Genomic DNA, 16978 nt, shown 5'->3' with positions numbered 1-16978 from the left:
AAATGCATTCATAAAATAAACCGAGAGGACAAATGATGAAGTACAGATTTACGAGCATTACCATCAGAAGCATCAATTTCTAGGAGGGCAGATCATTCCTTTGATAGTACCATGCTATCTTTGCATACTCCTATTTATATAGCATGCCATTACATCACTATTACCTTCTGTTAATAACCAGACACATTCAAGAATGGGACAACAAAGTAAATCAGAGTAGGGCAAAATTTACAGCCTAATCTAAAAACAAGTCTTTTATTATTTAGCTACCTTTACAAGGTACTATGGAATCTGTTTGACATATATTCATAAAAGGTAGACTTCTACAAGGAAGCGACCATAAAAAAGAGAACTGCCATGCCGAGAATAGGGAAATACTGAATTTCTAATATTTTCTTCACCAGTCTGCTTAGCTAGGGTAGCTTTCTTCAGATAAATATTTATCACATAATTCCAATGAATTATCTGACAAAACAAAAAAGTTAATGTAAATTCAGGTATCCAGCATATTTGAGAAATGAAAGACATGAAAACTGCTAACATATACTGCTCACTCTTCAAAGATCATTATGCCCTGTCCACCATTTAACAAACATTTATCTAATATTTTACATGACGTTGGCTTGAGTTATTTCATTAGGATTAACACTTGATGATTCATAATATTTTTCTTTGCCAAGAAATCTCTGTAGTTTCATTTGTTTTCCACATCAAAGTTTTCCTTCCTTTCTTTGCCCTTACTTTATAAAATTTCCTGATTCCTTTTCCTCCTTCTTTTGAGAAACACCCATTTCACATTACACCTGGATCCTCTTTTATGTGGTTTGGTAACATCATTCTGTAACTGGTAATGTTTTATTTGTAATATTGGCTCCTGGTCTCACACTGGAAATTATTCAACAGACGGACTTTTCTTAATCATAGGATCAACACCAGTGTAAAAGCAGTAAGTTGGGTTAAAAGATCAAAGCACTTAATCCTATCAAAGCCTTCACACAAGATCAGGAAAATTATCCTGAAATGCACCCTCCGTTTCCAGAAGAAGGTTCTATACCACAACCTGAGAATGACAGAATTAGGGTTCCTTCTGACTTATGATTTCTTGAAACTTTAGAAATATTCAAGGCTACCTGAAGAACAGTTTTGTTTTTTCCCCCATCATTCTTGTTTCAGATTTTACTGGCATTTAAGGAGAGCTAATTTGAAGCTATTTAGTTGCTATATACTCTTTAAATGCCAATAAATACTGGCCAAAATATAGAATAAATTTTGCTAAAGAGTTGATCAATTTTTAAAACAAAAACTGCAAAGACAACCAATATAATCAGAAAAAAAAGCAAATGTTAACTGAAAAGGTATAAAAATAATGTAGTTCTATTAAAAAATATTGATTAAATATTTTTCACAGATTTTGTCCTTTCAGACAAATAATTTTATGATTATATTGCTTTGTATTTGCGAGATTCTTACTTTCTAAAGGGTGGTATATGAAATTAAAGTCTCAAGCAAGAAATGTTTGTATAATGATTCATAACAAGGAACCTAATGGAGAAAGCAAACATTTTATGATAGTGTATTTATTCATTATATGTCACAGGAAATTTGTAGAGAGTAAAATTACCTTAACTATAATAAAGGCTTACAATTTAAATAAAAACATATAAAGAATACAGAAATGGTACTAAATATAATTTTAATTACTAGTTCTGAGTTCCACAAACATTAAATAGTACAAAATTTAGAAATTTTTTGAAGCTGATATTCAACAGTACTTCAGTAAAAGAGCTTCATGGGAAAGAAAAAGAAATGGCTATGCATGAGTAAAATTAGATAATAAAACATGAATGTAATCAGTATAACTTTACTGCAGTTATTATTTTAATTTTTTCTTTAATCTTTTAGCACTGAAATGCATCTACAATGTGATCGTGAAAATTTCTTTTTTCTTCTTTAGCTCCAAAGTAAGTATTTTTGAAAACGTGTTAGTCATCATGTTATACAACTCTAATTTGGGAAGTAAAAGAAAAAAGGGCAGTTGCTCCTTTTCAAATGTCATATTTATTACGTATATTCTCAAAGTGTGTAATTTAAAACTTTTTCTCAAGAGGTCTAGAAATATCTAAAGAGATATAAGACTACGATGTTGACAAGATGTAATTTATATTATTCTATTTAAGCTACTGCATCCTTGGTCAAGGAATACGTAAAGTTGGGTCTTAGGTCTACTAACTCAATGCATATAATAAAGGACCATGAAGCGATGTCATCTCATACCTTTAGTCTTAAAGGAGAAGTTACAGTAAGTGCAGTGGTAGGGGCGGACATCTGTATGGGTTCGTATGTGTTTCTTTAACATACTAGGTTTCTTACAACGGATTCCGCATTCTTCACAAATGTACTTTCCTCTTCCCCTGCCTCGGACATATACATACTCTTCATTTGATTTGTATCTAATTTAAAGAAAAGGAAAATGAATAGGGCAACTGGATACTATGCCTTTGAGAAAATACTGATGATTGAAATTCAACCTAAAAAATAAAACAAGGCACAATTTTTACACTCAATGAATATAAATGTTATGCACATGTAAGTAACAGAATATTCCAGCTTTTCACATCAACACAATATTCTAATAGCTACTTCTTATCAAACAACTTTATTCAATACCAGGTTTGATTTTAAAATAGCTCCTCTAAGTGACTGCTCTAAAAGTTTCCTTTATTGTTAAATTCAATCACAGCTACAGGTACTGAAATATTTCTGAGCTTCATTTTAACTACAGTTGGCTTTTACAATTTTTCTCACGACCGAATTCACAGAAGACATCAAACAGGCAATGATTCGTCTCTTTTAGAGCAGATTTTTTCAGTTCACTCCTTACTATGAAGCAACGTGAAACCCAGGGTTCACTCTGAAAACTCAGTGCTCTGCTGCCTCCTAGAACCTACAGTGTTTTCTAAATAGTTGTCATTTTCTTGATCAAAATGGCATTAGTTAACATAATACCTAACATGTATTTTGCCATGAAGATTCTGTTAATAAGCTGAGAAACCTTGCAACGGTTATATAAAATCGGCACTGGTAAGTCTTCATTCACATGAAAGCAAATGTACATTTAAAAAGTAAGTTTAAATGTACATTTAAGAAGGAAAAGTTGTACTTGCCCTCCATCAAATATTTTAATTCTTCTTGGTTCACTTTTGATTAAGGAATTTTCTTTATCTTGCTCACTGTTAATTTCAGAGGCATCTTTATTGCTGAATTCAACTACTGTGGACTTTTGATTACCTAATGCTCTCTGAAAGGGAAAAAAAAAGAGAGAGAGAGACACTAATTTAATAAAACTGAAAACACAAACATGCTAGTGTTTCACTTGGAAATTAAAACATGGCCGAGTACAGTGCATGCGGTTAGCTTAATGGAAGGCATTTCAAGGACGTAACAGCTTTAAAGGTCATTGCTTTATCTCCTCCTTTATCTGTCTGAATCACAGCAAACTGACACAGCTCATGCTACTTTAAAATCCCACCACATTCCACTGACACCCCCAAATAAAGACTCTACAACCCTCCACCCTGGTATTCCACGAGTTTAATTTTAGGAATTTCTTTTAGTAAACTAAATATTCTTTCTTATAGCTAACGAACCACTCAGACTACAGTTTAAGTATACTTGTTAAAGAGTTTATTATTTAAAGATGGAAAAGAGCTAGCTACCCCATTATGGTACAATGTCTCATACTCCTGAGAAACATGACTAACTTCCCTTCAACATCAATGCAGTGTAAAGCCAGAGCCGAAGCTCCATTTCCCAGTATTTTATTTTCCCGTCTCCCATCATTCTGAACCATAATTACGTTTCCTCTCTATATCCTGAATATATCAAAAGTTCCTGAATACTGATAACTGTGAATTATAGGGCAGGTCAAAAGTTAGGTCTTGGCCTGATAATACTAAAATCTCTAGGAAAAAAGTAGTGAACATCAGAATAATAAACAGTGTGTGCTTTTCCTACGGAAACTCTGTAGTGACGCGACCTTATGATTTTATACAACCGCACTATTTACTACCTCTTTTCTCACTCCCCAGCCTACTCTGCTCTCACATATCCTTGTGAGGCAGCCAGCACTGGTGGATCACATCCCAGTGAGGAAGGACACGCATAGGGTGAAGTCACTTGTCCAACGTCAAGTGTTAACAGCAAGAGCTCAAACTCCAGTCCTCTGGCCAAGCCCAACACAAGGCACAACTTTTCTGATCAAGGTCCTCTTTGTTACAAACTTCCTTTAAAAATTACACCACCAAGTAGAAAGCTATCATACTGCGATGACATAACAACAGTAAGTGACAAGAGAGTATGTGCATCATGGACCCAGGGGCCTATGTGGCCTCGGGAAGAACCCCCTGGGAAGGCCCTGTCCTTACAAACCCAGGCGTAAAGAAAAGCTGCTGGCCTGAGTGTCTCAAAAAGGTGGTGTGAAGAGGTAATGACACTGACCCTGACATGTACAAGTGCAACTGTCTCCACTTTTTCTGGCAAACACATCAGGTTTGGAATACACACATACCTTTCCTTGACATTATACCTCTAACAGTAATCTTATTTCTTACCTTCTTCTCAGTACCAAATTCCCACTTATCTTTTGTTCACTTTCTTGCTATCAAATCTGACTTCTATTCACCAAGAAGCTAAATGCCAAAATATTTACTACTTCCTTAGTTTATATGTTTGACCGCTCTATACACTGTATGTTGTCGACACCTTGCTTCTCTTAGAAATGCTTTCACTTTACCATCGACCTGTTCTCTTCCATTTTGAATTATAAATACATGCACATTTGGGTTGTGAGTTAACAGTCAACCCAGTACCGAGTCCTCCACGGCCACTTGCCCATATAACTCACGTCTCTGGGACATTAGAACCCTTCAGTCCAGAAACCATGTTAGTCTTCATCTTCGTTTGGCCTCTTGGCTTGAACAACTCTCTTTAAAATATCTTCTTCCTTGATCTGTGTGATACCACTTTCTCGTAGTCCCCCTCCTTCCTTTATGAACAATCTCTCTCATCTCCTATGTGGACTTTCTTCATCCACTCAAGCCTTTGAGTAGTAGGGATCTCGGGATCCATTCCAGGCCCTTCTCTCTAAAGGCCTCATTAATTGCACCTATGCACTGAACGATCTCTACACCTTCCGCCCGGAGCTCTCTCCCAGCTCCAAATCCAGATGTGCATTCCCCAAGGCATTTCTACCAAGGCACTTGGTACTGAAGGAGAGCCACTTTTCATAGGTACTTCAGGGACATACATACACGAAGCGCTGTTTAAATTCTCACGCTCAAGCCTCATTTTCCATCTGACTTAGTAGACGTAGAGCCTGAGCATTTAACAATTAAATTCTGAATGGTTCGGATGCACCCTCCTCCGCTGAGAAAGCATCAAAGGCTCTCTACCACCACGCGTATTCTTTGGTCTTTACCTACATTTCCAACTTCAAATTACGTCAGTGTTTCAAACTTCCAACACCTTCTAGCCATGTTGGACTCCTCGGGGCTCTTTAAATGAACTAAGTTCATTCTCACTTCCACATCACTTGGCAGACTATTAAAATTTCTCACTCTTGTTTGCCTGAAAAAAAAAAAAATCCCTACTTTTTTTTTTTTCTTTTTTAAAGACTCAGCTGAAGTATCACCACCTTTGGAATATCTTCCGTGTAACCACACCTCCTGCTCAAGCTACTGGCAGTTAGAGACTTCCTTCTTTTATTAAAGTTATGGATACTTCTATTACCATACTGATCCTGTGATATTTTCTTATTGATAAATATTTATGAACCTGTATTATGTGCTTGTGAGCCTATAGAGATCATGAACTTAATCTATAATTCTGAATGTCCAGAGTCCAACCTAATACCCTTATCTATTTATTCTTAATCATTTAAGTGATTTCCCCCATTTTATAAAGCCAACAACTCTAATTATAGTTTTATTCCACAAATAACCCCAAATCATCGTTTTACGACCTTACTGTACAAATCCTGACCAAACCAACTTAATTATCAAGTGTACAGTCATTTTGTGAACCTTCTCTCTAGTACTAAGATGATTCTCAGAGCTACACAGGAAGAGAGTTGGGATCAGCACGGTGAGGGGAGAGTGGTCAGATTTGCATAAAACAAGGATGAATGGGTCTCTGCTTACATTTTTAAGTGAAATAGAACAATCTCTAATATCCACACCTCTGTTCCCCTTCGTTAGCAGGGATAAAGCATAAACATAATCTTCTCTCACCTAACAAGAAAATCAAACCTTAGAGGACTCTGGGTAATCTTTATCAGTATAACTCCCTGGGTAAACTTATCATTCTTTCTTTCAAATAACTGTACACTTCGAAAGCACAATTTGTCATTCAAAATTAAAATACAACCTCCCATCGAAATCTTTAAAGGCATCCAGACATGTTGGAACTAACTTGCACAGACTAGTTTTCAAGATAAATGATATTTCAAGTACCTTGCTTAAGCTGCTTTTCCATTTGCTTGAATAGACCAATAAATCTGACTTGAAATGGGTCGTTATTGCTTGACAATATAGAGATTTTCCGGTCTTCTGTTTTGAGTTCAGGAGAGAAAGAGCCACTTTGGTAGGCAAGCTGAGTGGATTTGGATCACTGGCGTTCACGGTCCAATCGGTGTAGGCCGAAGTTTTTTGGTCGTTCTGGGGCAGGTGCAGGGCCTTCTGCCTCAACAGGTAACACCACGTGAAGCTGGTTGCAGTCTTCAGGCTGGGGAAGGACGGCTGCTGTGTGTCACTGGCTTTACATGCGGAAGGAGTGGTGGCTGCTGGCGGACTCTGTTCTTGGACGTTCGCTTCGTCGCCTGGAGTTTTAACCCCTGGTGACTTCCTTTCTTGGTTATCGTCTACATGTTCCGAAGAAGAAACGTGAGTTTTCTCTGCAGGGACAGCTGAATTTCTAACTGTCAGAGTCAGCGATGTGGCCGACGGGATGCTTTCAAATTCCTGCAATTCTTTTACAGGTTCTATAACCACAGGCTTGGAGTGTCCTGCTGACAAATTATCAGCTGGTGAAACACCAGTCAAACGCAGAGCCTCACTACTCACTTCAGGGTGAGAAAAAATATCCTGTTCCAATATCGCAGCTTCAAGGGGCTCCGTAGTGCAAACCTGCCTCACCAGGACTGGCTTCTTCTGCTTACTGACTTCATGAGCTCTTGAGCTCAGTGCTTCCAACTGTCTAGTATCTGTGGCACAAACGGCCCCATTTTCATCCTTGGCCCGCTTCTGGTGCTTTTCCATGGCAATGTCTAAACTGTTTGCTGGGGACAGCATCCTTTTGCTTGAAGCTGAAGATTCTTGCTGGGGGGAAAGCCTACCAACAGACATTTTCTGAGTTACAGGCAAGGATTCTGATGGCGACGAATTTTGGCCCATCTCGGAAGTAACGTTCTCGCAGACAAGCTCTCCCTCTGGGTTTGGCAAAGCATTCCGGTGAGCGTATTGCGACTTTGGCACAGAATTTTGCTCTTCGCTGATTGGCACCATACTATGATTAGCCTGGCCAATCGGCTGACTGGATAGATCTTGGGTCACTAGGATCTGCGGCAGAGCTGTGGCTGTGGCGAAACAGTACGCTGGGACCCGACTCTGCAGATGCAAGGGCAGCGCAAAGGACGCCGGCACCTTCGGCACCTGACTGCCGAGAGGCCCGACCTTCAGTGGTGGCAGAGGACACGAATTAGACGTGGCTTCTACTAACTTGGCTGGTAATGTCAACGAGGTCGCACGATGGTTGGCCCCAGCTGGGTCTGAAAGAACTTGCTTTGGCAGAGGATGTACAGCGTTAGAAGTGCAAGGCTGGGTCGAAGGGACCACCTGACACTGAAGTTGGTACTTGGGAGCAAAGCAGTCCTCACTTTTAGAAGATACATGTCCACCGGGGCTTGCATCTGCTTTGACACTCTGTGTAGACACCTGCAGCGACATCTGTGTGTCTGGGAGGCTAAGGGGCACGTGGATTTGATTTAACAAATGGATACCAAGAAGCTGTTGAACAGGAAAGATGTTTGGAGAGTTGGAACTTGAAGTTTCTGCTCGCAGATCCTTAATCTGAGTCTGGGAGTCCAAAGTATTTGCAGGAAACTCAGGTGAAGGTGCATGAGTGAGCTGAGGCCCCTGAAACGGCACTGTGTTCACACCAGGGCGAGCGATAGTTTGGAAAGAGGATGGGTTCCCAGGAGATAGATGACCCTCCGGAGTGATGTTTAAAGAGATCTGCCGTATCAGCGGGCCTCTCCGTCTTTCCAAGAGAGGCACATGCCCGGCGACCCCCATGCCAGAAGGGGATGTCGGAGGCTGCAATTCAGCAAGCGGGGCTGGCTGAGGTGGAGTCATGCTTCCACAGTCGAATGATTTACTTCTGAAATCAGAGACCTCCATCGACATCTGCAGGCAGTGAATCTGTTCCGATGCAGCGCGCCTCATTTCCCGGTGACTCCCAGGAACGTTCAGGGTATTAGAGCCAGGTGGAATCAGGAGAAACTCCGCTTTATTCGGAAAATCGATTTTGGGGGAGGCCTCAGTCTTAGAAACGTCCTCTACGTCTAAGGAAGCAGAGAAACTCGAAGTGTGAGATAAACTGCTCTCCCTGCTTAGACTCCTGGAGAGAGTGGAGTCCAGGCTTGACTCGGTTGAGGAGTGCTCGATCTCGGCAAGACGGAGCCGCTTCTTTTTGGGTGGCAGTTTCTCTGTTGGCAGTTTGGACAAGGTTTCGCTCCGCTGAGGCCAACTGAACTTCTCAGACTTCTCCTGATCGTGGCCTTGGCCTTCCGGGTCCCGATCTGGCTCTTCTGTGACCAGGATTTCTGGGACTTGGATGTTGTGCTGCCGAACGAGTCTTGAGGGCTGCCCTAACACGTGTCGCTCACCTGAGATCTTTCTGGAACCTTCCTGAAGTTCCCCTCTCAGAGCATCGGACAGTGCAGGCTCGGCGGGCTGAGACGTGTTCCGGGGCAGGCGGCCTTCCTCTTGGGAAATCCCTCTTATGTGCAGAGACCCGGGCTTCCCTGTTCTCAGCTCCTGGAAAGAAATGGGGGAAGCGCCTTCACAAGACTCCAGCTTGTCAAGCGCACCGGGTCTGCCCAGCGAGTTTGTGTGCTGGATGACGGAGATGCCGGCCCCGTGTCTCTTGGGCTCTGTCCTGTCCTGGGCAGCCGAGCTCACCTGCTCTTCCACGACGGAGGACGGCTTCGGGTCCGGGGGCTGTTCGGGGCCTCTGGCCACGAGCTGAATCGGGGAGCTTTGCAGCTGGATATTTCTAGGCGGCTGGTCACCAGTTATGGCAACGTTCTGCTGAGACAAACTGGGAACCGAGCCCCTCGCGCTCTGAAACCGGAGGCCCTCGGAGCTCTGGGGAGATGCTCCACTTTCGTTTTGCTGAAGTTCGTCGTCATCTCCGACGCTTTTCATTTTCCTCCTTTTTCGTATCTGGGGCGTCTGCTCCCAGACCCCGGTGGCACTGGCGACCCTGTAGTGCAGAATGGGAGGCTGTGTGCCGCTGGGCACCAGGCTGTGCTCGGGGTCCCTCAGAGCTACCTTGGTTTTTGGTCCGTGCAACTCTGAACAGTAAAACTTCTTATGGTTTTCAAAATTTTCCAGTTTCCTATACCTGTTTCTACAGGTCTCACACTCAAACATGGTCCCTCGCCCCTGATGAGACTTCTTCTTTTCCAAGTGTGAACCCGGGGCCGGGGGCTTGCTTCTTGCTGCTGCGGTCTCACCAGCGGGGCTGCCTCCGTGATGGCTCTCGTCCAAGGACTGCCCGGCACCCAGAACATGATTTTCATTTGCTGAGGAGTCTTCTACTGCTGCTTGTCTGACAAGAGTGCGGGGATGTCCATTTTGGGGCACAGAAGTGTTAGGCCCTGGTACGAAGACATCGTCGTAGAAAGCACCAATTTTGTCGTCAAAGGACTGACTTCCTCTCAGTGGGTGTGGGGGAGGGATGATGCTTGCAGGTACTGCTGAGTACCCTGTGGTAGGCATAGAATTACTTCTGGTGATGGGCAGACAGTCGAGGGAAGGTACAGACAGAAGAAACACTTGCTTTGATTTCTCTGTGGGAGTGAAAGGGGACTTTGGTATATCAGAGCTTGAACTTGTTCTCCGTCCCATTGGTTTTAAATCAAACTGGAAAGAATCCTTAAATATGTACGATTTGGGGGAATCGATGCTTCCCCGTCGTGAGAGAGAGGTTCTCCGTGGCTTTACACTATCCAGTTGCTTGTCATCTACCAAGGCTTCGTTGTCTGAGATAAGCTTTGATATCCGTTCCTCAAGCGTTTTTGTCGCCAAAGGTGGGCGCATCTGACCTGGGAGGAGTGACGCTTTTTCACCTGCTGGAAGAGCCGAAGCTGCTGGTGTGCTGACACGAGGTGCAGAAGGCCCATTATTCTTGTTAGAGTCCTGCTCTGGGGCGGGCAACGTTCTGGCAAAGGGGGTGGGTGGGCTCACTGTTTGGTCGGCACTCTCAGAACGTGAAAAGTAACCCGAGTCCGTACTTCCTAAACTGCGAGGACTCAGGAGAAGTTTGCCTTGCTGCTCTCGGGAGTAATCGGTGGCCTGCTGCCTTTGGAGCTGGGCATGTACCGTTCCCACGTGAGATTCCTGTTTTCCCTCGGGCTGACTCACATCGCCCTTCTCATGGGACTTGTCATCCATCTCCAGGGAGCACGCCCAGGCTGAGTGGGACAGTATACCGGTTACCTGAAGGTCCTTCTGTTTCTGTGCACTAGGAGGTTCAGGCTTGGAGTCCGTAACCTTCGGGCTGTCAGCTCTTAAAGGGGACACACTGATGGGGTGGACCACAACCTTGGGTAACTCTGTCACAGCCTGTGCTTCTGAAAATCTGTCCTGTAGTGAAAAGTCACCTACCACAGGATCTGGATTGCTTGGAATGGAACCCAGTTTAGGTAAAGCTTCCGAGCTGGATACCATCTTCATTATCTGCACGGGCTGCAGGTCCATGGAGCCCGGGTCGTTCTGCCTGTCGTCAGCAGCACCCTCCTCCTCGCTCTCCCCACTGTCTTCCACATCCGAATGGATACTAAGTGCTTTGGGGGACTCGTGAGACACGAACAAGCCGCCAGCATCTGGCTGCAAGACGAGACCCAGTTTGATAGTATGTGCATGGGACTTTTTGTGCTTGTAGAGGTTACTTTTAGTCTTAAATGAAAACCCGCAGGTCACGCAGGGATAGGGTCGCTCTCCAGTGTGGGAGCGGATGTGCTTTAAAAGCACACTGGGCTTTGCACAGGCTCGATTGCAATACTCACAGATGTATTTTCCTTGTTTTTTTGGCTTCTGATCTTTCAGAAGAAGATTGCACATTTGTTCCACGCTGTGATTAACAACAGAGGCGACAGGAGTTGAGTTGTAAATTGGCGTGGGGGGTGACCGCGTGGAAAGGGCGGGGCTCACTGACAGCGGCAAGGCAGCATCCACTTGCTGGTTTGGAGGAGAAACCTGAGTTCTACTGGAGGGTGACGTCACACCTACGGATGACATCACTGCTGCGTTACAGACGTGTTCAAGTTGGGCGTTCTCCTGATTCTGCAGACTCGTGAGTGATCTGGTGAAACCCGAACACGCTGGAAGCTGCTGATTTTGTTGGCCAGGTTTAGAAACAGAGTGTTCGCGTGGATTATACGAAGGAGAAACGGCCTGAAGTGCCGCTTGGTCATTCTTCTGAGCGGCAGACACGTGCCCGGCGTATGAGGTCCGAGGAGGCGGCTGTGATTGGGCAGCCGGTTCTTGCGGGGTCGGATCGGGGGCATCCATCGGGCTGTGGTTCAGGTGAGAAGGGGGTCGTACAGTTTTATTTGGTCTCAGTTTTTCGCTCTTAACCGCACAAGAGGAGCCCTTTTGCGACAAGGTGCTCAGTTCTGGCTCCATGGCCTTCAGTAAGACATCGAACGCGGTGTTTGCATACGAGGAGGGCGGGGGGCTGCAGTGAGAGGAGATACATTCACGGTGGTCAGTCCTGCTTTTACTGGACAGAGAACTGGAGTCACATTTTCCCTCGGGGACACCGGGCTTGGCGGGGTCGGAGCCCTCCGACCTCCACCGGCGCGGCTCGGATGGGGGCTGCAGAAACGAGGGCTTCTTCGGGGAGACAGCCTCTTGCAATTTAGAGACCTCGGCAATTAGCCCAGGGGCTTCTCCATTGTGTTTGGTAAACTGCTTCCCGTTTTTTACAGGACTGTGATTCTGCTTCTTGTGGGACTCCGCCACACTCTGAAGAATGGCAAAAGATGACTCTTCTGTATTTTGTTTGTGTTTTGCCTGAAGAGGATTTCTCAGTGGGGATTTTGGTATTTTTTTCAGGTGATTCTCGGCTACAATCTTTTTTCGTTTCACACCTTTAAGTGATTCTGAAGTTCCTTTAATACCAGCCTCTAAGATTTCTGTTCAAAGAAGAAAAAAGAAAACCAATTGGTAAAATGGTATGTACACCAACTATGATGTTTTTAGGTTAACATTTCGATCACAAGGGTGTTATGACAACTGAAGAAGGCAATTTAAAGGAAAGCCGGTTTGGATAAAACTGCATTCCTACATTCTGGCAATATTAAGAAGGCTGGCCATCAACATCTGTTGAAACAATCATGCGAAGACCTTAGTGCACATTTCTAGAAGGCTGTGTTCCGTTCTTGACCCCCTATCTCACCACAGTCCTGGAACCTGATGTTTCAAAACTAAATTATCCTCCCCCTTCACCCTTGCAGCTGAGGACCCTAGTCTTAAGAGAGCTGGCCCACAAAGAAGAAAATTCAACCTTTAATGCTGGGTATTTGTCTTATCACATTTAGTATCTTTTTTTTTTTTTGCGGTATGCGGGCCTCTCACTGCTGTGGCCTCTCCCATTGAGGAGCACAGGCTCCGGACGCGCAGGCCCAGTGGCCATGGCTCACGGGCCCAGCCGCTCTGCGGCATGTGGGATCTTCCCGGACCGGGGCACGAACCCCTGTCCCCTGCATCGGCAGGCGGACTCTCAACCACTGCGCCACCAGGGAAGCCCTAGTATCTCTTAAAGCAAACTTCTCAGCAAGTTTCTACATAACAGTATTGCTCCAAAATAGGCAATACTGATATTCTTACGAGAACAAAGGTTACTATACAATAATTTTTAGACACAGATACCTCAGATGATCATGGGATATTCACTGATAGAACCCTGAAGAATTGCTAAATAGCAGTTATATCAATAAACAGAAAAATATGAAAGTAAAATAATATACTTACTTGTGGTTCTTCACCAACACAATTTTAAAGTCCTAATGTTGTTAATGGCCCTTAGTTTTAAAATAAAAATCACCATTTTAATTGAACAAAATATTCAATGGCTATGTTTCTTTGCCACTAATGATAGGTGAGTAGGTAGACAGACAGAACTTATAACAGGAGAGAAGAGATGAAACTACCTCCATTTCTTGCTGTGTTGAAATAAATCACCATTTAAATGGCATCAACCACCACAATCTCTGTCAAGTATTGTAGTTTTGAGCAATAACTGCTTTTGCCATAACTTCGTTTGTTTTGATTTGTTGGATCCTCGGGCACGTAAACAAAAATTATTCAAGCTTATATTACTTACTTGTAGAAAAGCCAAATACTCTAATTCCTCATTATTTTCAAATAGCTGTTACAATGTACCTATTAAAAATTCATATTAGACCAAAATGTCTATACCAAAATAACCGCTTTGCATTAACAGAAGAATTTACATAAAATATAATATTCTGGTCATCTTGTGACATCAGTTTATGTGATTTCATGTATTAATTTAATTAAAAATTGCATACTAATCCACTAAAGATACATTTACCCACCATAATCAGAAGGGCAAATAAAAGGGTGGGCGGGGTGTCTCATGATGAAACTATTTGAGCTAAAGAAAAATAGAAAAAAAAGTATCATATTGTTGATACCTCTACAAAATGATGTTGAGCAAACCTTTTTTATTCTTCAACCCACTCATTTATAAAATGATGTTTGCCCAGTGGTTTTCCCTCTTCAGGATGAATGCAATAAAGTCGGTGATGTACTTTATGCCTCTCGTTAACTATACAAGAGAGCAGGCAAAATGAAAAATGATGATCAGCGTCTCGGGTGCTTAGTTTCCCTACTCACTTCCCGGGAGCTCGGAGGTGGGTTGAAACAAAAGTGAGAGCCACTAGGCTGTTAAAATAAATACAAAAGCAGAGCCCAGCAGCCACCTGGAGGAACGGCAGTTCCCAACTCAGGCAACTGTCAGAGCAGAAACACAAGAGATTTTTAAAAAATCTGCCCATGCCAAGCCCAACCACCACCCTATGCAACCAGAGCCTTGGGTGGGGTAGATAGGTTTATTTTGTTATGTTTTACATACTTTCTGTAATAAGATTTTATTTTTAGGTAAAGTTACGTGTAAAAAAAAAAAAAAATTAAACAATGGCTTACACTCCAAAGAAAAAAATGCAAAAATTCAACCCACAGCTAAAACCAGAAATACCACATTAAGTTTTTTTTTTTAAGAAGATGTTGTGGGTAGGAGTTAATTAATTAATTTATTTATTTTTGGCTATGTTGGGTCTTCGTTTCTGTGCGAGGGCTTTCTCTAGTTGTGGCAAGTGGGGGCCACTCTTCATCACGGTGCGCGGGCCTCTCACTATCGCGGCCTCTCTTGTTGCGGAGCACAGGCTCCAGACGCGCAGGCTCAGTAATTGTGGCTCACGGGCCTAGTTGCTCTGCGGCATGTGGGATCTTCCTGGACCAGGGCTCGAACCCATGTCCCCTGCATTAGCAGGCAGATTCTCAACCACTGCACCACCAGGGAAACCCTACATTAAGTTTTAAAGGGAACATTCTATGTATTTTTTTTGTTTTAAGAAGTACAATTCAACTTTGTACTTAAAGAAAATGAAGCTGAAGTGAAAAGGAAGGAATGACTTAAGATCCCTATTTCTTTATAGACATAATTCCTCTAAAGTTAAGAATTTGAAAAAACGCATTTTAAACAGATTTTACGCACCATGTTTCAATCTTAGATGAAGACGGACTCATCTCTCTTTGATGAATGTTTATAACATTTACATTCTATTTGCATAGTTGTTTACCCTTCGTTCTCTATTTGAATTTTAAGACCTGGTGCTAATATACCACTTCTTTCCTTCAAAACTTTGCACACTCCTTTGCTTTCTGGCAATGAAGCTTGTAGAGAGAAGCCTGCTGCCAGCCTGACTGGTAGTTTCTCCTCCTTGAGGTGACTTGCCTTTTTTCTGCCAGCGTATCTGCAAAAACCTTTATTTTCAAAGTCTAATAACATCACTAGAAGTCAGCTCAGAGTTTACCACTGTACAACGTTTCATTTTTTTCCTGGAACACAATGACCTCTAAAAGAAAATTCATTTAGTTTATTTCAGGAAAATTTTCTTTTATTATTTCTTCAAATACATTTTCTGGCCAATTGTTTTCTTTGGGGTTGGCTCTTTTACTTTACTGACATCAATTGTCTTTATGGGGTTTCCCTGGTGGCGCAGTGGTTAAGAATCCACCTGCCAATCCAGGGGACACGGGTTCGAGCCCTGGTCTGGGAAGATGCCACATGCCGCGAAGCAATTAAGCCCGCACACCTAGAGCCCAGTAGCCCCCACTCGCCGAAACTAGAGAAAGACCGCGTGCAGCAACGGAGACCCAACGTAGGCAAAAAAAAATGACCTTTGTGCAGGACCACCCTTATGATGATCTAAATCTCTTCAATCTTTTTGTTTTTCTCCTTCGCTCTTTCTAGAATTATCTAACGTTTCTTCCCTTACATCAGTAATTTGATTTTCAGGCCATTAAATTCCTTGCTGTTTCAAATTCGTTTATTGGTTTTGGACTGACGTTGCTTTGTTCTCATTTTGTTCCCTAAGTTCCACATTGCCCATATCATCTCCTTTTACTGTCTCATATTATATTTGAACTGTTGCTTTAATAAATTTATGTTCTTATTAAGTTCAATGCTTAAAAAAAAAGCTTCTGTTTCTGAAGTAATGTTTCCTTTAAGGCTGAGTTTCTGGTCTGTCTTTTCACATTCTCTTCATCACATCAGGCTTTTCTATTGCCTGAGATCATGGGGCATCACAGGGAGTGGCATTCAATGGAGAATATGTTCCCAACAGTGTTTTTCTGAGTTGTGTTCGCTCTTCTAAGCTTTGTTGGATCTCCTTTACCAGGGTTCACTCCCCTCATTCAAGGGGTAACGTCCACTCCATCATGGGTGGTTGAAAGGGGATGACCTTCGATGCTGGATTAGTCTCTACAGGCAAGGAGCTTGTTGTTGCTGTTGCTGCTATCAGGAGGGGAGAGGGTGGTGGAGCAGATGAGACCGATGTAAAGAGGGAAGGTGCCAGGCACATCTGAGGTGAATCCCACGTTATTATTCTAGAGGTGGAATTAAGGCAAGTTGCATGGGATCGTTACTCTCCATCCCTTGGCTGGAGTGCACAGAGTGAATGGCTAAGGCTTCTGGCTAGGAATCAGGGATACAAGCCTCCTCTGGGGAACCAATGCCCTGAAGTGTGAGGTAGCAGACCCTTGGGTCTTGGAGAATCATACACTCAGGATAGTTTTTTCAACTCAACTTAATCTTGATTAATTTCAAACCTATCAAAGCGTGACTGGAGTTATTTTCTCCCGCCCTTACAGGAAAGAATGTAATAATCAAACATTGTGGCTACGTCGACAACATACGGTATACAGTTACCGCAGGCCATAGAGTTAAGAGAGGGTATAGACCAGAATGCCTCAAAGCAGAAATACAGCTTGGGGTGGAAGATGGGAGGGGAGCAGCTCTTTACCATCAGTGCTTAGGTTTTTCATTACTTTTAAGGGCAATTTGTTATTTTGGTAGACTAACGTGAAAATAAATTAAAGGAAGCAGA

At 43.0% G+C, this 16978-nt stretch overlaps 1 protein-coding gene across 12 annotated transcripts in view; it reads right to left on the bottom strand.

The window, feature by feature from the left end:
* Positions 1-16978, bottom strand: part of HIVEP1 (HIVEP zinc finger 1) — a 143352-nt gene that overhangs the window by 25241 nt on the left and 101133 nt on the right. For all 12 annotated transcript variants that reach the window (XM_019945173.3, XM_033863828.2, XM_073810333.1 and 9 more), the window contains 3 exons: positions 6510-12478; positions 3165-3298; positions 2275-2450 (listed from right to left, as the gene is read on the bottom strand). In XM_019945173.3, coding sequence (XP_019800732.2) covers positions 2275-2450; positions 3165-3298; positions 6510-12478 — 6279 coding nt within the window. The remainder of the gene's footprint in view (positions 1-2274; positions 2451-3164; positions 3299-6509; positions 12479-16978) is intronic.

This window comes from Tursiops truncatus, chromosome 10, assembly GCF_011762595.2.
Source record: "Tursiops truncatus isolate mTurTru1 chromosome 10, mTurTru1.mat.Y, whole genome shotgun sequence".
NCBI classification, from domain to species: Eukaryota; Metazoa; Chordata; class Mammalia; order Artiodactyla; family Delphinidae; genus Tursiops; species Tursiops truncatus.
The sequence above is the reverse complement of the archived record's forward strand: the minus strand, read 5'-3'. Positions and strand labels throughout refer to the sequence as shown.